The 24,376-nt window shown below is 39.2% G+C and overlaps 1 protein-coding gene across 3 annotated transcripts in view; it reads left to right on the top strand.

The window, feature by feature from the left end:
• The window catches only part of Klf12 (Kruppel like factor 12), a 403,434-nt gene that overhangs the window by 110,048 nt on the left and 269,010 nt on the right, over positions 1-24,376 (top strand). For all 3 annotated transcript variants that reach the window (XM_029541485.1, XM_029541486.1, XM_021203306.2), the window contains exon 2: positions 22,690-22,756. In XM_029541485.1, the coding sequence (XP_029397345.1) occupies positions 22,721-22,756 (36 nt within the window). In that variant the 5' untranslated portion in view covers positions 22,690-22,720. The remainder of the gene's footprint in view (positions 1-22,689; positions 22,757-24,376) is intronic.

Raw genomic sequence — 24,376 nt, 5'->3', positions numbered from 1 at the left:
ATATTTTCCCTGTGCCCATATCTTCGAGGCTTTCCCCCACTTTCTCCTCTATCAATTTCAGTGTCTCTGGTTTTATGTGGAGGTCTTTGATAAGTCCTCTAAAGAATCTAGAGAGACAACTGGTGCTTCAGGAAGAAACAGCAGGTTTTGTTGTATGAATTTATGTTCCTTGTGCACAAAGTCAGGAATTCACAAGGCAGGTAAATCTGGAGTTTACAGTGTGCAGTTTCCTTGTCCTCAATGATGTTTTGAATCTGAAGGTCAGAAGCATACAGCCCATGCAATGAACCTGCTGATGTGTAACCTATGACATGTTTTGTATGCATGACTGTTTATAATAAAATTGGCGATTTCATAAATGGGAATATATTCCTCACCTTGTTTTGATGTAACTCTGAAGCAGAGGTTGTCAGATGCAGTGGCCTGGCCCCGTCCAAGGGACAGTCATCATCATCCTTGCCTGTTCCAGCCTCACCTGAGTCCCTCTGTTCATTGGATGTCACTTTCTACCTCCTGTGAACACTTAGATTCATAGCTTCCTAAGTCAATCAGCTACAACATTCAAATTAGGATAGCGTGAGTTCATTACAGGTGTGCAGACTGCTGACTTCCTTGGGCAATTGGAAATTATGTGAAAAAAGGGAGAGTATTGGGCTACTCATCAAGTGAATTCATACCTGGCTTGGTACCCAAGGGAGTCCCAGCTGGGAGGATTCAGAGAATCATTTTAAAGAGGAGCCACAGAGAACAATCCAGAGTTAAGAAAAAACTTTTTTTTGTCAGATTTATTTTATTTTTTATCTGTAGCGTTATTTTGCCTGTATGTTTGTGTGTATAACATGTGCGTGCCTGTCTCCTGCTGAGGCCATAAAAAGGCATCCAATCTCGTAAAAATCAGTTATAGACCGTGTGAGCTATCATTTTGTGTTGGGGATCAAAATTGTTTCCTCTGGAAGAGCAGCCAGTGCCATCTCTTGGGCCTGGGGACCAGTGACATTGGAAAGACCTTTCTGGCAGTCATGGAAAGTGTATTTGAATGTGCTTTACTGCATTGCTCCTTGTTCTGACTTCATAGATTCGGACACGTATGTAAGTTGCTTACTTCTGGGCACAGCTCCATTTACCTTGTCTGGTAAGGGTGGTCGGGTAACAGCTGCCTGCCTGTAAAGTGTCTTATCCAAGTTAGGGTGGCTACTTGTAAGAACTTGTATGTTTGACAGCAGTGGTTCCATGTTCTCTACGGAGAACATATGATGACTAATGAAGACTGCAGTGTGGTATGTGGTTGATTTTTGAAGTATGTTAATTTCTATGAACGATATAAAAAGTCGCGAAATTCCTTAAGCACACAGTATAGTCTCTTCCTTCTTTTATGCATTATGAATATTACAGACTGTGTCAATCACTTTGTTCCCTTAGCAAAACATCCAAGGACAGTCAAAGGAGAAATATTGAGTAATATGGAGAAGTTGATGGGGGAATGAAATGTTATCATCAGTAGGTTTGACATTTTGGAATTAGGAGGATTGTCTGGCTGGGGTTTCTGAACAGAACTGTAATGTAATATTCCTGGCTGTATTCAGGTTAATGATGTATACTGCCCAGTGCATTTCCCATTAGCACTGAAGTGGCTGTGCGATGCAGAATTGGCTATGTTTTATTTTATCAATTGAAGCACAGCTATGCCCCAGGATTTAACAGCGAACCCGGGACTGGATGCTGGGTTCTATTTTGGGCCCTCTGGGACTCGTTTGGTTTTAATAGGCTATGAGGATTATGGAAAGTCCTTGACACTTCTGTCCAGGCATGGCTGTGCATGAATGAGCCTGATTTGGAAGACACATGTACCACTTCTGAGGCCACTTTGTAAGAGTTTTCAAAGAACTAATGATTGATAATCTAGTGAGATAAAAATCAGGTACCAGCAAATATCCAATACATTCTGCACAATTATAGCTCTCCAAGGGGGCAGAAGGCTGCATTAAACTAACAGTACATGTTATGATATGTTTATATCCAGATACATTAAATGCTAGATTAAACAAGAAAACATGCCTTTTGAGATGTCAGTGGACAGAGCAGTCATATCAGTAAGGGCTACTACATAAAGGAGGAGGCTGGGGAGATTCCTAATATGTGGTATAGAGAGTTTAAATGTGGGTCCTTGATCAAAACTGTCCAATAAAAATGTAAGTCAAGCAGGTTACATAAGTCTCTAATTGCCTCATTAAAAACACACACAAAAAATGGAAGCTCATTTTAATGCCATAGTACATTTATTCTAGCCCAGACAGATTACAGTTTCTGTTATTAGCAGAAGTAAAACACCTAAAATTATATTTTGTACAAGATTCTTGAAATTGGAATTCTTGCAGAGCAATGTCATGGGACTGGACACATTACCAGTGGACTCTGTGGACTCCTTGGCTACTGAAGTAGCCGCTGGTAGTAAATCAGCCCGTCTTTACGGCATTTGAACAAAATCTGCTGATGTACTCTCTGAAATATGGCAATTTAAAAAAAAAAGTGTAGACTGGATTTAAGTGGAAAGGGAAGGAAGGAATTGAAGTGTCTGATTCAGTGGAGGAAAGATTGAAGTTTATAGTGAAAGTAATCAAGGCATGATTCGCTTGTTAAGGAAACCAAATGATTATCTCCAGGAGGCCATGAAACAGAGTGCAGAAGTCATGCAAAATCAAGGCTAATTGTGGGATACTTTAAATTAGTTAAAAGAAACTAAACCTCTTCATGAGCAGGTGCCCTGGTGGGTGGCTGTCCAGAGGGACTTTTACCCTTGTGTGTTTAATTGATTTCACCACTTGGATGTGAAAACATGTGAGCCAATCTTCAGTGACTTCTCCTCTGTGGGAGTGGGATGAGTTAGTCCACATTTTCTAGAAATAGCATGATCATTTCCCCTTCTACAGTGAGCACGATTTAAGCAGGGGACAGGCTTGGTTGATTTTCTTTTCTGACTTTCTATGTTTGGCAGTGCCTGTGGCCTAGTAGTGTTCTTAGTTCCATGTTTTAAAGACCAAATAAGTCAGAGCAGCTTTACCAAACGCTTCTGGCAACTATCATTGCTTCCATTCTCCAGACATGGCGGCCTCACTATGAAGCACATATTAATTTATCCGCGTTGTGGATGGGGAACAATTAAAATTTACATGGACAGTGACTGGGGACACGGAACTTGGCAGTAGACAGAAGGGATGCGTAATTCAGCCCGTAAGAAGGCCAGATCTGACTCAATATCCAGAGACCAACAAAGTGTAAGCAAATGTAATAACCTGAGATGAGCTCCGCTCTGAAAACCAAGGCATTGTTCTTCAGTACTGTGTGAATCCGTGCACTTGGTGCGTTCACATATGGAGGTGTTTGTATTTCCTTGGGAGTTCTTCAGTAGTATTCTGCGGAGAGCCCCATTGCAAACAATAAACACTACGTCTCCCTTATACTTTCATATACCCTTCGCTCAGTACGCAGAGACATGCCGCACAGGCAGAAACAAAATTAGACCTTGCTGCTTCCTGGTTCTCAGAACGGGATTCTCAGCAGGGGATCAGGGTCTAGTCCTTGGCTCAGGCAAGGACTCCCATCATTTGAGGGCCCTGTAGCAACCATGAGACCTGCCACACCTGTAACTATATTCATGTGTTACTCATGCTATCAGTATGTTATAGATTAGAGTATATTCATTTGTTAGTCATGCTAACAGTCCTGTATACATCAGTGACATGTAGTTGGGATCTGAGTGTGGCTCACAAGGAGAGTGCTTGCAATAGTGCACAAGGCTCTGGGTTTAGTATCCAGGACTGCCAATCACTCAGTCACTCACTCACTCGCTCATCAATCAATGGTCCAGTTATTCAGTCGCACACAACTTCTGAAGATAAAAGTGCAGTCTTTTATTTGTTTCTTTAGTTACATTCTCTTTTTCTCACCTGTCCCAGCCAGTGCCCTAACCAGACCTAACCACACTGACGAGGCTCAGAGCCTTCAGCTGCCAGTGAGAAGCAGGGTGGGTATCGGGAAGAGAGAATGCACTTTGGGATCAGACAGAAAACAAACAACTTGCAATCTGTGCTCTGAGGTTTGAGAGCTGTCAAATTCTGTTTCTTCACCCGTGAAGTGGAGGTTAATATCCCTTCTTCACAAGGTTGCCATGAGGATTACTTAAGATAATTCGCATAAAGCACTCACCAGGCTGCCTGGCAAGGGCCTGATTTATGGATTGCATTTTTACTGCGGAGACACTATTGTAAACAATAAACTCCTTTAAATCACACAGGACAACGTGACATACATTTCTCGAGCTGCTTCAAGTGGCTGTGGTAAAAACTGTAGGGAATGGAATTGCTTACAGTTCGAAATAAACTCTGCAATAACGGTGCACTTTATTGAACTGTGTAGGAAAGGAATCCCTGCTGTCTGAATTCCCCAAGACCACTGGTGTCTCCTGCACTGCTTTAGAGGGTAGCTCAGCCACTGCTGTACTCTCTGGCTTTTCCGGGACATAAGGATGACATTTCCCTCCATGACCCCCATTTTTATGTGCTCACAGTGCCAATATGGGAAAGTTAAGGAGACATGATAGTTTTCTGTTGTCTAAATAGTTGCACATGGTATTTCTCTCCAGAGCTGGTTGGGAGCTGCTGAAAATGATGTGTTAAATTTCATGAATTCATCCATGTAGAGTTAGAATTTAAATACTCTGCTGATCAATATTAATTAATTTCATCTCATTGCATGTTCCTTATAGATTAGTGCATTTAAAAAGAATATGTCACCAGAGTCCATACTTTATAATGGAAGGAGAGAAGGCCTCATACCCCTTTATTTCATAGGAAGTTGAGACCCAGAAAGTTTGACTACCTATACATGAATGACTAAGGAGAGATAGCTGTATTTCTTTCCCAGCTAATTGACACTAGCTTTACTAATCAAATATGTATATATCTATACAGTATTGTTGAAACAAAACCCCAGACTTGTTTGCTATAATGGCTGCCATAGAGTGAAAAGGGTTTTTTCAGTGTGCTTGCTCTCTTTTGACTAACTGTGGCTTTTAAGCCCCTTACTGGTAAATACTTGTCCCGAGGTAATGGAAATCGCTGTTGTAATGGTAAGTTTTACTGGGCTGGGGCAGAATATATAGCTTTGGAATGACTCCTGGTTCTAAACAACATGCTATAATTTGGGAAATTTGATTAAAATTATTATTTTGTCTAAATTATCTTTCAGGAAAACTTTTTTGTTTGTCTGAAATTATACATATGCTATATTTAATACGTAAAATATATAATTACTCAAATATTCATTATGTAAATTATATATTTATTTAAATATTTGTGAATATATTATATGTGATTTTATTAGCATATATTAAATATAAATATATAAATATAAGTATATAATATAAAAATTATATTTAAATATATTTATACATTCCTCCTTAATTATTCATGTACAAGTTGTCCATTATAATACATTTAAATTATATATTATATATATAATAAATATATAAATAACTAAATGCATATATAATACACATATATGCTATACATATATATGTATGTATATATATGTGTGTGTGTATATATATATATATATATATATATATATATATATATATATATATATATATGCAAAATGGCTAAAATGTGTTCTGTTTGGTAAAATTTCACAATTAGATGCATGCACATACTAGCCATCCAGATTAACATAAAAAGACCAGCACACTCCGATCCTGAGAGTCCTGTTTATATCCCGTTCCTGTCAGTACCCTCACTAACCTTGACTCCGATTAGCTTCATCTCACTGTGATTCTGTATACACAGAGCTAGAATGTGTGAAGTTTTCGACTGTACTGTATATGGGCTTGTGTGTATCAAGGCATGTGCGTATTTTGATGTGTGTTCACATGTGAATTTCCACGCAGAGACGCCAAGGCCTGAGAGTGGAAGGCATGTCAGTCTTCGTTTCTTGCCTTCTGGATGGTCTCTTGGCAGCTTTGTACACCAGGCTGGCTGGTCCACAGGCTTCCAGAGAGGCTCCTGCCTCTGCCTCCCACTCCATGGTGGGGATGTTGTCCACAGTCCTTTCTTCATGTGTATCCACTAAGGACCTTACCCACTGAGCCACCTCTCCTGACTCCTAACAGGTTCTCTTTTCTGCTCCAGTGTGCTTGTGAATTTTCTTCTCTAGTGGCCCTCTGACTTTGTTCTTTTTCTGGAAGAAAGCATGGCTATTCTGTTTCCCCTCTTTCTATTTTAAGATTGAAAAAGTTTTTCCAACACATCTTGCTTCCGTCCCTCCTCCACCCTTCTGGGATTTTTAGTTGGGTTTATATGGAATCTGCGAATCAACCTGAGGAGAATTTGCATTTTAGTCCAGAGTTTTCAGTCTTAAACATGTTGTAACATGTATTTAATTTCTCTCAACAAGTGTTTTGGTTTCTTGGTATAGATGTTTTAAACATTTTTTTAAATTAGGTTTGATTTTTTTAAAATTTAATTCTTTAGTTCTACTTTTCTAGGCTTTTAAATTGGTAAAATTGTTTTTATTGTCTGAAACATTGATTTTTTTTAAAATTTTTGGTTTGTATTTAATGACTTCGCTAAATGTATATGTTAACTCTAAAATTACATTAGAGTCTCCATGCTTTTGACTATGTAATCATGTTTACTGTATAGTCTAAGAATGGTGAATTCATTTATCTCTAATCTAGTTTATGACTTATGCTTTACAACACTGGGTAGACCTTCCACATGCGCCTAAGTGGGATAATGACAATAATTATTTTTGTCTTTGTTTCCTTTAATTTCCTTGGGGAAAGCTTTCATTATATCATCATCAAACATGATGTGACTGAGTGCGGCGTGCTGGCCAGTGGGCTGGCTGTACAACCTGCTGCTATTCACTGCACCTCTGGTGATAAGTTTAAAAACCCACTCTTTCTTTTCTTCAAGGTGGATTGCTTTGTCTGTTTCTTGGTTGTGTGGCTGGTTTTTGAGAGGTTCTCTCCTAAATAGAACCCAGACTTGCCTTGAACTTAAAGAAAGATATAACAGGCTGACCTTCAGTTTTTATCTGCTTGCTCTAACTTCCTCCTAAGAACTGGAATTATGGGACCGGAGCCACCATGCATAGCTTGACTTTCCTCTCCCCTCCCCACCTCTTACTGCTGTTTTTTGGCTTGGTGAGGAGGAGATAATGTCAGATTCTTTGACAGGAGGCAGAGATGAAACCTCTCCCACTGGAAGGAGAGAAAAATTTGAAATTTCTGTGAATGCTTAAAAGAGTTGAAGTGAGCTGGATATGAATGGTAATGATAAAGTCCTTGACAGAATGGAACACTGGGGACTATTTTAAATCTCAGCCTTGTTTCTCATGTGCATTGGTGAGAATCAACTCAAGTAGAGAGGCTGACAATTGTCCAGATGGGTAAAGGAGCCTGTGTGGAGAGGAGCTGGGGGAGGGGCCACAGCAGAAGAAAACCACAAGCAGCTTTTGATGTAATGCGCACTGCGATTTTCATTGCATGGTGCTGAAAAAAAAACATTCAGGTTGAGTCGTCAGAATGTCGTATCCATTGGATGTTGGTGGTGTCACAGATTGAAATGGGGACCTTGGGAAAGGAGTTTCCTCCAGGAAAAAAAGTGATGATCCGATTTCCAAGTGCCACTGTCCCCAGCACTAGGTGAGAAACTCTAGGGACCAGAATGGTGCAAAGTCTATCACAGCTCCAGGACTGACATGCCGGTAACATCCATGACGACTGAGCCCTGCTCTCTGAATATGAGAAGAGTTGTGTGTATTTTAAGTAAGTCCCTTAGGGAGTTATCCAGGGGTTGTCATCTTAAACTCCGCTGGTTGAGCTTCCAGAGGGATGAAACACAGAGTAACGGAGTGACTTTAAAGACATCACTTAGTAGAGAGGGAAAGCCTTCAGAAGATAATGGTGATAGTTGGGAAGTGGAGGTAATCGTCTGAGCAGTCACTAACATGGCGTGGAGAAGCTCCTGGTGATGGCATCTGCAATGGCACAGACTCCCCAGCCACAGGAGAGTCCTCCTGTGGGTGAAGTGGGTAGCAGTAGACTTAAGGAACTGGGGTGACACCTCCATCTGTCTGTCCTTCCTTCTTTATTTATTCTTCTCTCATATATGACATTAAGACTGCAGTTTCCTCTCCCTCTTCTCTTCCCAACCTCCCCCCCACACACTTCCCCTCTCCCCCAGATCCACTCCTCCTCCATTTCTCTCCAGAAAAGGGCAGCCCCCCCCCCCCAGAGATACCAAACATGACACCTCAAGTGGCGGATTACATCGTTTTAATCAGTGATTGATGAGAGAAGCCTTGCCCATTGTGGGTGATGCCACCCCAGAATGGTGGTCCTGGGTTCTATACAAAGGCAGGCTCAGCAAGCCGTGGGGAATGGGGAACAAGCCAGTAAGCAGCACCCCTCCATGGCTCTGCATCAGCTGCTGCTTCCAGGTTGCTTTCCCTGCTCCAGGTTCTGTGCTGACTTCCTTTGATGATGAACTGTGATGGGAAAGCATAAGCTGAATAAACCCTTTCCTTCCCAAGTTTCTTGTCATGGGGTTTCATCATAGCGATAGTAACCCTGTGACAGCAGCCCTACTCCCAATTGGTACCTGGCAGATTGTCATCCATTTGGTTTTCTTGAAATGCAGTGGTTTTTCTCCTTCATGTCCAGCTTCTATGAAGATATAAAGTTATGTGACAGCTCATATACCTGGTCCTTACCATTTCCTGATGTCACAGTGGCTTCCCAAAACACAGCCGCCACACCAGCATTTCAAGTCCTCCTCGAGGTATTTTGAATTCCAGTGATAGGCAAGGGGCTGTGCTATGTGCAAGAGTTATTGAATGTATCCCAATAAGGATTTTATAGTTCCTTTGTATTTCTCTATTAATTTTAAAATTTTCTGTTTGTATGTTGACTCTTGAAAAGCATGAATTCTTTCTACTTAGCTTTTCTTATGGCATGCACACTCATTAATTATTTTACTGAGACAGTTAAAATTAGATTCATGCGATTTAATATCACATGATTCTTTAATCTGTAAAGGACTGAACATCATATAGTTGTCTACTATACTCTAAGCTGAGGGAAGCATATTGCAATAATTATTATGACTTACCTTTTGAAAGGATGTCCTTAATATTAGCAGCCCGTGCTAGTTGACTCAAACACACAGCAGAAATACTTCTTTGAAACATCTTTTTAGCCCTTTGTATGAAGAAAGCCTTTTGTTGTTATTGGTTTTGCTTTGCTTTGTTTGTTTGCTCGTGGGGTTTGTTTTTTTTGTTGTTGTTGTTTTATTTTTATTTTTATTTTTTTTGGTTTTTGTGTGATATGAAAAGTTAAATGCCATGTGAGTGTTTGTCTGGATATTTCCAAATGCTTCTGATGCCAGGCAGAAGGAGACTTTCATTAAATTCATGAAACTTGTTTTTTTGCATCGGATTTTACACAAAAATTCTAAAATCTCAGAAAAATCTGTAAATATATATATCCAGTGACTTAAAGAGAGCATTAAATCCTTCTTACATAAGTAGCTTTCAGGGGTTAGCTTTGCCTACTATTGAACAAAATTCAAAGGATCTCCTATTTTCAATCTGATTTTGTTTTTACTGGAAATTGTTTTTACTAAAATTGTTTTACTCAGGAATATTTTCTTCAGGCTTATTGAAAGGAAAGCACATCAAATATTGAAATTGCATATTTTTCATGAATCAAGATGTCTTATTGTTGTGTGTCCTATAAAGATGTTATTCTAAATGTATGTATCAGAATTGCCTCGAGACAATTCGGGGCTTAACAAATGTTAGGTCCTGTCGTTTATTACAGTTCCTTCTTTGTGCTTGCACATCTATAAGATGAGAATATTAATTCTACCACCTTGCACATTGCAAATAATAATGCGAGTTAATTTGACTCTGAATTTGTAGAATGTTCTGGCACCTGGCGGATGCCCACCAAATGGTGATGCTGGACACTCCTTTTGCCCTTGCTTCAAGTGCCCTGATTTGTGGACATTTCTTCTTCAAACAATAGGAATTGAGTTCTGCAACTAAGAGCTTTCCTGTCTAGTGTTTCCAGATATTGTGTTTAGCTGTATTTAAAGAATCCTTGGAAGACCCAGTGCGTTTTTTCTTTGATCGTGTACTTAAAAGGGGAAATTTCTCAGCAGGTTGTTTCAGTTGTGATAATTTCTTAAAGATTAGGGGAGAAAATAACCTACATGATACCTATCTGGAGCCTAATCTTAGGCTTTAGGGCTTCAGTTTTATTTATGTTTAAATAGACTTTGGGGCTTGTGTTTGGGCATTGCATATTTTCATTTTCATATCAGCACAATGTTTATTACATATTGATAATTTGATGACATCTGCACAACAATTTATATGTCCTTGAGAATGTATCATATCCATGCTGTAAGAATTTGTCTTAGTTTTCTGTTGCTATAAAAGAACATCTGGGGCTAGCTAATTTGTAAGAAAGAGAATCCCATGCAGCTCAATTTAGGAGGTTAAAGAATGGGGTTTTGTTATCTACTTACCTGTGGTGGAGTGCCATTGGCTACATCACAAGGGATGGAATGATGAGATCCCAGGGCACAACTGGAAACATCAGAGCAAGAGTAGACAATTTCTCTCTAGGAAGTGAATCTCTCCCAACACCAGCTGCCCTTGACTCATTCCTTGTGCAGGAGGTCTCAGTCCGTCTCTTAAAGATGCCCCTGCTTCCCAACATCACTACTCTAAGGACCATGCTTCTGACACTGAGGTATAGGCAGACACAGGCAAGCCAAACCCACATCCCAGCAGAAAACTTTACATTCCTGTAGTTATTTGAAACTTAAGAGTTACAGGCTCTATTTATGTAGCTGGGTTTAAAAAACAAAAAACCTGGAACTAATGTTTTTGTATCTTAAAGCCAATGAAGATTTCCACCTTATTGTCCCATTTCCTAACCCACTCATTACTGCTTCAATCTCTACCTGGGATCAAGCTTTCCAGTGTGCCCAGATAAGTGAGAGCCTGGGAGGCTTGTCTCTCTATGCCTGCCTTATCCCAGCTTCCACAGCGTCTATAAGCTCCATACACATTGCCCCAGATGATGGAGAAATGGAAACACACCCCCTCTAGGTCTGCGGGAGTCTTTTTGTGCAATATTTGATATTGCTTTTAAAGAAGCTTTTGACATTTAATTTTCAAAATCACTTTATTGTAGTCTAGAAAACTTTTAAGATAAACTTCAACAATTTATACATCTTTGGATTTTTATCTCAGATCAGAGTTTGTCAACAGTGCTTGGCTGTTACATAAGCTTGTGTACTTTCTGATGACATATTTTAATTGACTTGTATTTGAACTGTAAAATGGAAGATTTTTATCTGATGATCAGAGATGTTACCCTAACAATAAAAATTCAAGTCATTGTTCATAGGGCTTTTGATATACTTAGCATATGTTACATAAATTCACTATAGGAAAATAAGATACTCAATACAGCAGGGGTCAGACCAGATTTATTTTTTATTTGTTTGAAACAAATTCTTCCTTTATTAGAGTTCCTTTTTTCATGGGTTAGGATGTACACTATAAACATTAGCTCATAGATTAATCATATGTATGTATGTCTATATATTCTTTGTGAATTAATTGATTGTGTGTTTGTGTGTGTATGTGTGTGTGTGTGTGTGTTTGTGTATTCTTAAAATTAATAAATAAATAAATCTACTACTACCTACCCTGTGCCCTTGTCCTTAAGTGCCATCTGTTCACCCTTTGACTTTGATGGTCTTTCTCTCTGAAGCCCTTCTAGTTTCTTTTCCTTCTCATATTCTGTTCTTTCTCTGGAGTTCCTATAACATCATTAAGTGTGGCATTTTGATATAGCTGAATATTGAAAAGGATTAGTTATTTCCCCTGTACAATACAGATAAACATTTTAATTCAACAGAATTGGTGTGTTTTATGCAGCATTAAATTAAAGGACACACGTGAATCAATGTAATCAATATTAACATATGACAGTCATTCAAAATGGTAAATATAATAACTTTCAGTTATTTGTATTTGGTTCACCCTCATTGATAATAAGTTTCTTCAAGCTAGGTATTGTAACATGTCGTTCTTAATATCCTATATTCTTGTGGTGACTAGTTTTAAATATTAGCTTGGAGAAGCCTAGAATTTCCTGGAATTAGCATAGTAATTGAAGACTGTCTTGATCAAATTGACCCTTGGATGGAACATAGAGTGTTTATTGATATGGGGTACCCAGTCTACTGTGAGTGGTACCATTCCATATGCAGAGATTTCTGAACTTAAAGGAGCAAGCAAGCAAGTAAACAAGCAGCATACATGCATTTATTTTTCTGTGGAGGTTATATAACTGGCTAGCTTTGAGCTTCTGCCTCGACTCTCTACTCTGATGGGCTGTAACTGGGCACTCTGTAAGTTTGTTAAATTCTGTCAACCCTAAGTTGTTCTTTGTTAGGGTATTTTATCACAAAGAAATGAAACTAGGACCATTCCTGCCCTATAGGTGATTCATGGATGAATGAATAGCAGTGCATTTCCCATCCAATTGAGATGGCCGTTAGAGTGCCATTTATCTCTGCTATGTGCAATCTGCGAGGACATATTTGAGTGCACACTCTAATTTTAGTACTTTTCAGCTTGTAGGGAGGTCCTTTTTGGGTCCTTGTAAACAAGAATAAACTTTACTAAATCGTTTCACCTTCCGAACAAATATATTTTGATTCTGTGGTATGTGCTGCCATGAGAGAAGAACAGAGTGAAGCAGTGCATGTGACAGTATGTTAACTTGCTCATCATTGAGAATTATTAATTGGCTGTGTTTCTATTGTGATAGCTTTCTATTGAGGACAAGATTATAAGCTACGTAGGACAGAGATGATGGTGTCTGTTTGCATACACTGGAGTGATGTGTTCAGCCCCTAAGGCATGAACATCCCAAGAGATAGTCACGGCAAACACGGAATCCTTCCATTTCTGGATCGCTGTGTCCAAATCATACTGGAACATGTTATTCGATCTTTACATCCATGTACAAAATTGTTCCTAAAAATAAGCTTTGTTCAGCCTTCCTTGGGTTCAGAGTTTAAATATATCCACATTTAAAAGAAATACTGCATCTGATAATTTCTGATTCTTGTTAAATAAATAATTTAAGAATGCCAATTTCATTTACCTGTCAAGTGTAATTAAGCATGTGCCTTTGTTTTTCTACGCAGGTCTTTCAATTTGATGGAATGTTTCCCCCACACTTTGATAAATATTTGTCTAATTTCACGTGAATGAATTGAAAAGTGGATAAGAGCCACATATTTCAATCAGCCGTTGTGATGGGCTGGAAAGTTTTTATTCTGTAAGCAAATGGTTTACTGTGCATTTGCGTGGACTTTATCTTGCTTAGTTTTGCACATAGAGCTTATGAGGCCCCAGTCAGCGGGCAAGCCAAGTTTGCATGTTGCATACTGAGTAAGGGGGCTTACTTACTTTGTATGCCATAGATGCTTGGTATATAAAAGTTTGGGTCTTCACCTGCTTCAATTTGTAGCTGTGTTCTGACACAACCTACTGAAGTGGATTAGTATGTAAACCTTATGCTGTATTTCTTCAGAACTCAGCATTTTGTAATGGGGATGAATTAAGTGCTTATGACTCTTTTTAAATTAGCTTTCATAATTTTGCTTTCCAGTGATAGCAAAATCTTACAACCACATTTTAATGATATATGTGTTAGAAGGTACCATAGAGAGAGCAGTCATGACTGGGAGCCTTATTCTTTCTTTACCTCCGCCAGTCTCCCGAAGACTCCAAGGGTTTTACTACATCCTGCATTTTATCTATGGATGTTGGGGATTAAGAGAGGGGTGGTGGTACCCTTAGCCCTTTAGTTCAGGCCTGTGCATGGCCACTGTTCGTATTGTTCAGTTTGGTGGCAGGGGTGGGGCAAAATGTATTAACACATGTGGCAGCACTCATGTTCTTATATGCCAGGTCAAGTGCCACATGCTTTCATTTTGTCACAACCTGCATCACATGAATTAGACACACAAGGACCAAATGTAATCATCCTGTCAGGCCGCTGCAACACCAATCAGAGTTTGGACTGTCCAATTCACTGATAAAATGGCAATTATCCTTGAACATAAGCATGGCTTCAATTACTTTTCAGACCGTTATATTGAGCACAGTATATGTCAAAGGAAGTGCTTAATTCATTGGCTATGGTTACTTTCTTTTAGGGGTCTGTTTGTTCTCTGAGCTCACAGAATGATGTAGTGCTGCTGTGGATGGGAAGTTAGGAATAATGGCAGCTGCAGACTCTGTGTCCCCGTGCTCTGGCTTCAGCTCTGCCTTTTGAAAGTGGTCCTTCACAAGTCAACCTTGCTCCTCACAACTGCTCCAGCTGCCTTCTCAGAGGCACCTCACTGCTTAGAATAGGCTTGTCTTTCTGTTTTAGTTTCATTATCATTTTTTTTTTAAATGGCAAGGTCTTCTTATGTGGAATCATAATTTTTGGGAAATAAAACCGGAAATAGCAAAAGGGAGTTCACAAACAGAGACTTCTCAATCAATGGATATGCAGTTACAATTCCAAGGGGATTGTTATTGAATATGGGTTATTAATGACCTTTGAATACCATTTATCCTAATACTATTAGCTATTGAGTGTCTGAATGGCCCTAGTGATTGAATTATGAACACCACATAAGTGTGTAGGGTGGCAGCCTTCTTCCTCAGCATCCCCAGGGTTGGTTTGTAAGAAACAACAATAGTAATGGTTGAAAGTCACATTTGTGAACTTTCTGTAAGATGGCCCAGCCACTAGTTCTCTAGAAAGTTCAAGTGGAGACATTTTTGTGTACTTGAAAATAAATATTGGCAATAAAGTTACAACTTACATTTATAGAACATTAAATATGAACAATTCTGTCTTCTCTACAATTTACAGACATACTGTTTTTCAGTTTACAATAAACTAAACTGAAATGCACTGTGTGTTGCAGGGAGTAGGGGGTTGGGAATTAAGCCTATAATATCGGTTTAAAAATAAGAAAAGGGGGGCATATAGATGATAAACAACTCATCACATTCCTCAGAAATATTTTATGATGATGCGCTCTGCTCTGCCTCATCATATCTGGACCCTTCCCATGATGCCACAATGCTTTTCTCATACAGAGGATGCCTGTGAGAATCTGAAATTCTATATCTAATAGAGTTCTTACAAGTTTTATATTGCAATTAGATTGGGCCATGAGCAAGAGAAGGGGTGGAACTTGGTGCATATGCCTGTGTGTGTGTGTGTGTTTGTGTAAAAAGAAAGATAGAATATTATAAAAATAGCCGGGTAATTAGAAAATATGACCCCCTAACTTTAATTCTTTTGGAGTGTTATCACATGTACTCAACAGGGAGTTCAAGTCCTGTTTGTTCCTTTTTTGAAGATATCACTCTTCACAGGCGCGCGGGAGCGGAGGGGATTGGCTGGTCACCTGTGACCAGGGCTTAACAATGCTAGAACACTAATTTGCTTCTCTATAGAGAATGGCATTTTCTCCTTGGAAATCTACTTGTCTTTTTGGGTAGTATGTCATACTGTGATCTGATGTTCAGGAGTTCAGAGGAGAAGCAGTAGGTGTCACTTGTCACTTAGCAACAAGGATCCTACTTTTTATCAAGCATTCCTTTAAGTCAAAATAGCTCTAAAACATACCACTTAGATTTGCATTTCTCTCCAGAAATATTTAGATTAAGCTTCTAATATTTTTAGTTTCCAGGATATTCACTGTGACAGATGAAACAGAAATAAATTTAAATAATAAAAACTCAGCTTACATGGTAGAAACTTTAATACTTAAAGTACAAACTGGGACCAATTATACAGTATCTCAGATTTTCATGCACAAAACCGGCCTGTCAGGTTCCCTCTTCAGCTGTTACACTTATGGTAACTGAATGGAATATGTATATAAATCTTTATTACTTGATTTCTTTTCATCAGTACCGGAAAATGCAGAACCACAAGAAGTGAAACTGTCATTTATAAACCTCTGTCTCGAAAGCTGAATTCCAAATGGGCTTGCTGCAACGGCACCAGAATTCAATTTGCCTGAAACAGAACAACTAAATTACCTTTGAGCAGAGAGTAAAATGCCCGGAGTCGTCAGATGTCTATAAACACAGCCAAAATGTGTTTCTCTGTCTCGGTTTGAACAGACATAAAGGGACTTCCAGGAGACCTAACAACAAGTGGACAGTCAGGCCTGAAGTGCTTAAATGTGCTAAACAGTAACGTTTAAAGGTTGAGAACCTAATAGAGGGTTGAACTATGATGGAGAGGAAAGAACCTGGAAGTGTAGAGAAACATCCTGTCTGGACCCTGGAAGGTATTCCAAATGGACGCTTTATTTGTGGAAAATATCCCTTTTTGTTATAGGCAAGGTTATTTCTGTAGTCTATGGTGTAAAGTCTTTGAATGCTAATAGAAGCTGGATGATCATGTGTGGAAATTCAGAGGGGAGAGGGGAGAGAGGAGAGGGGAGAGGGGAGAGACATGACCCAGAGGCTTCTCTGTTTTTTTAAGTAATAGCAGACACAGCAGTACTTTCCCCTGCTTCTTCCGCCCTTTTCACACATTTTGGGGCTGGCGAGATGGCTCAGTGGTTAAGAGCGCTGACTGCTCTTCTGGAGGTTCTGAGTTCAAATCCTAGCAGCCACATGGTGGCTCACAACCATCGGTAATGAGATCTGATGCCCTCTTCTGGTGTTTCTGAACACAGCTACAGTGTACTTACATATAATAAATAAATAAATCTAAAAAAGAAAAGAACAAGTAAGACTTACTTTAAACACACACACACACACACACACGCACACGCACACGCACACACACACACACACACACACTTTATATTGCTGGCGCCAGGCAGCGCCATTTTGGTTGAGAACAAATCTAAAATTCTTTCCGTGACCTTTCTGCTTCCTCATGTTTGTATTAGAAGGGTAACATATCCTTTGCTGTCCTTTGTCTAATGACAATATAGAACAGTCTTAGAAACCAGGCAAATGAGTTCCACAACACTATGTGATGAGGCTTTAAAATCTTCTCTAAAGATTTATTATCACCACTTTAAAGGATACTCACAGATGTGGGGAGTGTGCATACATTTGTGCAGGTCTCCCGAGGAGTGCAGAGACACCACATCCTTCTGGTGCTCATGGTACAGCTGCTTTGACCTACACAACTTAAATGTCGGGGACTGAACTTGGGTCTTCCACGAAGAGTAGCAAGTGCTTTTAAGCACCAAGCCATCTCTTCAGTGCAAGGTTTTGTTTTTTGTCTTTGTTTTGTCTTTTCCTTTTTGTTTTTCTTTCTTATTTGTTTTCTTTCGTCTTTTAAATTTGCCTTCACTTTTAAAATAAAGCCGGAAGGAAGTGTGTTAGCCACACAGCAGACACATGGATACTGAACACTTTGACCCTTGAACCCATCCAACACTTAGTTTATCCAATAACGTAGAAAATCACGGGAAAGATTGCTGGTTTAAGTTAATGACCTAAATGACTATTTCTGCCATTGTCCTTAATTTTCAGATTGGTATTATTACTGTTCCTGGTTAGCTACTGCAAAACCAGAGAGGATCCTGTGGAGGATTTATGTGATTCCTAGTAACCAGTGTGTGTGTGTGTGTGTGTGTGTGTGTGTGTGTGCATATGTATATGTATGTCATGTTCAGTGGTCATTCTACTGAACAATTTACTCAGTACTAAGACCAGGGGAAAATTCTCACAGGTCTACAGAGCAGAATGCCACAGACCTCCATGTGCGCGGATACATCTCATATCAGTCTGCTAACAATGCTTAGAGTGAATGGATTCTGCCACTTACGGCCAGAGAAACACAAATCAAAAGTCCATGTCCTTGATGCAAGCCTTGATACCAATGAATGGTACATTATAAATCATCAGTAGATCATTGTCTAGCACAAGATTTGCACTTTAAGTGGTGGCTATAGTACAACTTCTGAAAAGAAGACATAGATGGTAGTGATATCCAACCAGGGATAAGAGACCTGCATCACAAGTTGGTTTTTGTTGTTGTGTTTTTCATTTTTTTTTGTTTCTATGTTTCCGTTTTCGATGTGGCTACTGGTATTCAAAATGTCTCTGCTTTGAAAAATCTTACAAGATAATTTCAGATATTTATTTGGCAGAGATAAGTAAGTTTAATTTAGAAATTGATGAGAGATTAACAGTTGCTGGAAATGTACCTTTTTTTTTCCTATTTCACATCATGCTTTGGTTTTTAAGGGGAGTTGGAAAACCACATGAAGGTCTCTTAGCATGAATAAATTCTGAAACTCACCTCTTCTGTCATGTGGGCTCCATTGAACAGAATCTTTTTTAATTTTTCTCTGTTAAATATTTCAGCCACTGACGAAAGCGTGCCAATTCTTCTGCGTATGGCACTTACGGTTTTATAGATAAACATGTAAACATTTCTTCAGTTAGGGTCCGCATGGGAGACAGAGAAAAAAACTATTATCAGCCTTCCTGCCTCCATGGAAAAGCAAATTGGACTTCCGTGGTCCTGGATGAGTTTTTGAAGGGCATGCTGCCAGTACATGATGGCTCTTAGATTAGAGCGCCATCTTCATAGCCCTACACGAGTCTTCATTTTCTTACATTCACTTGTGCGTTTAATGTGCGTGGTGGACACTCTCAGGCACAGCTGGATCTTCAACGGTCTCTTAGGAGTTTGAATTGGCGAAAAGCAAAATTCAGGTCGTCTTAAAAAGCGAGGCTCTCTCCAGCTTTATAACATCTGAGGGTTCACATGTAAACTGCAGGGTCTGTGAGGGTAGGTGGTAAGATTAAACCATAAAGAATTGCACTCTGCAACTTTGGACAAAATGTTAGATTCCAAGGAACCCTGAGATCATCTAAATTGTTTTTTTGGGTACAAAATACAAGTTCAATCAGTTTCATCATGGGCTAGTGGATCTAAAAGTAGGTTGCGTGCTCAACTAAACCATCAGGATTCTCTATTGAGTCCCCAAAGTCTGTAAAAATGTATGGTATTAAGTTATGAATACTCAGTACAGTTTAATGTTTAAGTCTACAGATTGATTGTATAGATTATGTAATTAAGACCTAAATTACTTAGGTAGCATATCCACATAATAAACCTAGAAAGTTCATTTATGTGATCTTTCTTTTATTTTTTCCTGGTAGCTTCTTTCGGTCATTCCTTTTACAACCATTCATTGATCTAAAGTCCTCTGGGTCCGCCATTGGATACCCCAGAATCAGTGGGGGCGCTATGGCAGCATTACCTTCTTCTTCTGCAGAAACGCAAATTGGCAGGGATGAAATCAGTGGTGCAGGATGAGGATATCATAATGTTTGAGGTCCCCTAGGCAGTTTCCCTTCCTTACTAAAGTCCCCATGTCTGTCCTTGGTGGGGGTGTGGGTGAGGTGCATCTTTACCTCTTATACAATAGTATTATTCAGGTTACCAGGGGTCTTGGTTCATAGAAGACTTACATGTAGGATGTTCTAGTGTTACTGGTGATTAACAAAAATTTTAACCAAAATTGAGGAGTAAATAATGATGAATGTAGTGCTCCAATTAAGTATTAACTGTTTTATATGAAACATTAATGTGTTTAAAATCACGTTCATGATTTAAGTGCCTTGTGGTATCCAGAGACTTTACTTCTAGATCTCTCTGTATGCCAGAGTTAAAGGATGCCCGAGTTCCTGTCATAAACTGTATTTAGAGATAACCTGTGTCATCATCTTCGTCTGTACCCTAAGTCACCCATTTGGTCATTTGTAACAGCTAGTAGGTTACTTGTAATACCTAATACAATATCACTATTCTGTGGATATGTTATATACTAAATTGTTAGGGGAAATAACAGGAAAAAGCATATATGCATACTCAGTATTGATACAGGTTTTTTTCCTGAATAGTTTTGATCAATAGTTGACTGAGTCCATGTGTGGATCTGGCAGTGTAGTGTATTGGTATGAATATTTATGAAAATATGAAAACATATAGTCTTGTCTTGAAATTTACAAGATTGTAATGAGTGTTGAAAATTCTTGCCTATTTTCCTAAGAAGTTAGAACTGCTTGCAATAAATGCACTTTGGAGATTACAATGGACAAGATATTCCTGGTGACATCATGTAATTTATGACTTTCTCTGCATTTTAAGGGATAAAATAGCAAGGTTTTGTAAGGCAAAGTGGCAATTTATTCTGAATGGCATGAGAATATTTCTAATTTTTCATTAATATTAAAATATTATGTTACTTTTTTTTTAGTAGCCTTTCTAGTAGTATAGCAAATTGCAGGTCATGTGAGGGGTGTGTCTTGAGACATGGTAAGAGATGGAGTAGGAAAATGCAAGTCAGGTGACAACACATCCCAAGACCATAGATCGCGTAGGCTGTATAGCTCTTCACCAAGGGCTTTAGCCCCAAGAGGGTGTGCATTTTGTGGATGTACACAAACACACATGGAAAGCCAGGCCATTGCCACACCTCAGAGGCACTGGCAGAGACTGGGTACTGTTAATTCCAAGACGTATTCCCTCCTGGGTGTGATTTTCAACCCGGAAAAGGCTGTGGCTAATAAGCTGGCTCCACTGAATGCCAAAGAAAATTTGTCTCATGCAATGGAAATTGTAATGTTGGTTATATGATCATGATGAATAAATGAGGCTAAGAGAAGCAAGATGGCCTGCTGTGTTCAGTGTTCTCCAGGCCAAGGATGGTTATTGTAGTTCCAGAAATCTAGGTGGCCTGGGGATGTACAACATTATGCCAACCATATAAATGTAAAATTTTTGATCATGAATTTTTAAAAAAAATTTATGTTTTATTTTTATTAGATATTTTCTTTATTTACATTTCAATTGTTATCCCCTTTTCTAGTTTCCCCTCTGGAAATCCCCTATCCCCTCCCTACTCTTTCTGCTCCCCAACCCACCCACTCCTGTTTTCTGGCATTCCCCTGTACTGGGGCATAGAACCTTCACAGGACCAAGGGCCTTTCCTCCCATTGATGATAGACTAGGCCATCCTCTGTTACATATGCAGCTAGAGCCATGAGTCCCTCCATGTGTTTTCTTTGATTGGTGGTTTAGTCCCAGGGCTCTCTGGGGGTACTGGTTGGTTCATAGTGTTGTTCCTCCAGGGGACTGTAACCCGCTTCAGCTCTTTGGGTACTTTCTCTAGATCCTTCATTGGGGACCCTGTGCTTTGTCCAATGACCGTGAGCATCCATTTCTGTATTTGTCAGGCACTGGCAGAGCCTCTCAGGAGACAGCTATATCAGGCGCCTGTTAACCAGCTCTTATTGGCATCCACAATAGTGTCTGGGTTTGTTGGTTGTTTATGGGATGGATCCCCAGGTGGGGCAGACTCTGGATGGTCATTCCTTTAGTCTCTGCTTCAAAATTTGTCTCTGTAACTCCTTCCATGGGTATTTGTTCCCCATTCTAAGAAGGATCAAAGTATCCACACTTTGGTCTTCCTTCTTCTTGAGTTTCATGTGGTTTGCAAATTTTATCTTGGGTATTCTGAGCTTCTGGGCTAATATCCACTTCTCAGTAAGTGCATATCAGTGTGTTCTTTTGTGATTGGGTTACCTCACTTAGAATAATATCTTCCAGATCCATCAATTTGTCTAATAATTTCATAAATTCATTGTTTTTAATAGCTGCGTAGTACTCCATTGCATAAATGTACCACATTTTCTGTATTCATTCCCCTCTCTGTTGAGGGACATCTGGTTTCTATCTAGATTCTGGCTATTATAAATCAGACTGCTATGAACAGAGTGGAGCATGTATCCTTATTACAAGTTGGAGCATCTTCTGGGTATATGCCCAGTGGTAGTATTGCTCAATTTTCTGGTAGTACTATGTCCAATTTTCTGAGGAACCACCAGACTGATTTCCCGAGTGGTTGTACCAACTTGCAATCCCACCAGCAATGGAGGAGTGTTCCTCTTTCTCCACATCCTTGCCAGCATCTGCTGTCACCTGAGTTTTTGATCTTAGTCATTCTGACTGTTTTTTGATGTGCTTCAATTTTATGTTTAAAAGGGAATTTGATTATTGACTAATCGGTTGATTCCCAATTCAGCCATATTAATTATTCTCTACATGTGTGTCACTTAGAAAGGGAAAGTGATCATTTTCTCAAAACAAAAACAAAAACAAAAACCATTTCTTTAAAATGTCTTATGTTACTGTGAATAATGAACTTGAGGCACTAGCTTAAATATCTGTGAGTTCTTCACATATAGTGAATTCACACCTAACTCAGCCTTGGCCCTTTCCTCCTCAGCCCACACCCCTCCCCATGCTACATCGTTTTATAATTCCTTCCTTCATCTCCATCTAGGATTTGATCCTCTCTTGGTGACAGTATTGTCAGAGTGCCACAGCTGATGCAGCTTCCTCCATTGCCTCCATCTTCAGGTGGATTCCCCCCCTCTTTTCCCGACAAGGAATGTTGTCCTCTAGAACTTATTAAGGAATGTTGTCCTCTAGAACTTACCCTCACACTAGCTTTTACTATGCTTCTCTTGCAGGATCAATGTGACTCTAGAAACAAATGGATGAATGAATAATATCCATATGAAGAGGAAAACCATAAAGGTTGGTACTGTGGTACTGCTGGTACTGTGACTGTACCAGAAGTGTCACTATTCTTTTGAGTGGGACACCAGGCAGTCCCTAAGAGCATTTCTTTGCCTGAATGAGACAGCAATCTCATTCAGAGCATAATTGCTCTTTCTGTCCCTTTAAACATACAAATATTTGCAGATATTTAAAAGCAGGGTGTGTCTTTTGCTCTTTATACAAGTGTACTATCATTATTTTTCAGATGTAATTTTTATTTATTTACTTATTTGTTTGTTTGTTTGTTTGTTTGGTGCTATGCCTCATGTGTCCCAGGCTGGCCTCACGCTTACTGTGCACCGAGCATGACCTTCAGCTTGGCATCCTGTGCCTCCCTAGTACTGGGGTTACCGGAATCTGCCACTGCATTGAGTTCATTTGGTGCTAGGGCTTGAACTCAAAGCTTCCTGCATGCCGGGCCATCTGCAAAGCAACTGAACTAAATCTGCAGCTATTACACTTGCATTTTAAGAATCGAATTTTAGATGAACATCAAAAATGAACGAAATTTAAAAATGACAGATCACTAAGCAAAAAAAAAAAAAAAGGAAAAAAAGCCAAATTTTATTTAATATGCAAAAGCTCCTATAAGAATGCTATAAACCTGATCCATGACTGGACAAAGACAAAGATGTCTTTGATTCCCCAAATACAGATGCAACGTAATTGGAAGAAAGTAAAAAATCTGTGACTTTCAAGGGTAGTCTAGCACTTAACATTTTGTTTGTGGTTCTTATATGAGCTCTTCATGTACTTTCTACTAGTTATAAAAACTCTGCATAGTAAGAAGAAAATTAGAGTATATTAAATAATTTTCATCTTATACAGTGTTAAAGAATCTGCAGAGACAGCACAGAGCTTTATGGTTCAGAGCTCTTAATGTGGCTGCAGAATACCCACAATTCATTGCTCTTCTCCTTCCAGTGTGTTTACTCTTTCCAAAGAAATTGATGTCACAGGTCATCTTCCTTGGCAGCTCTTTCTCCCAGGTTTGCAGAAATGATGTTCTGTGTTAGACCTTCCTCTTTAGATTGGCATTCTTCCTTTCTTTCTGTGAAGTTTTCTCTTCCTTTCTACTATTGTGTCTGCAAAGATTTCAGAGAGATGTTATGGAGTCAGTGATGGTAGCAAGGAAAATCATGGGGAGACTTGACCATATTCTCCTTCATATTCTCATTATTACTGCTGTGGGCCCATTTGATTGCTGGCAAATATGAGTGCCAGTGTGTCTCCTGACATTCTAGTCTACTGACTTTCTGTGAAAGGAAAGTGGTGTGCCCTCATTTTGTTTTCTTTCCTTCTTTCTTTCTTTTTTCCCCCTTCAATTTTCATAGTGTAAATACTCCCAATGTGGTTGGCTTTAGTAGTTTACCAGCTGGGTTACAAGATTCCTTAAAATTTAGCAGTTGCCTTTTATGAGCTGGTGATGAGTTGAGTCTAGCACATCATTAATAATACTTTTTCCATGCTAATGTTAAAAATTATTCCTTGAGACTAGTGCGATAAAGCTAGTAAATTTCTGTTTTGTTACTTAACCTTACATGACTATGTCCCTGAGTACTTGTCCTCCTCCTCCTCCTCCTCCTCCTCCTCCTC

The sequence above is a fragment of the Mus pahari genome, chromosome 8, assembly GCF_900095145.1.
Source record: "Mus pahari chromosome 8, PAHARI_EIJ_v1.1, whole genome shotgun sequence".
Taxonomy (NCBI): domain Eukaryota; kingdom Metazoa; phylum Chordata; class Mammalia; order Rodentia; family Muridae; genus Mus; species Mus pahari.
Note: the sequence above shows the minus strand (reverse complement) of the source record. Positions and strands in the feature narration are given on the sequence as shown.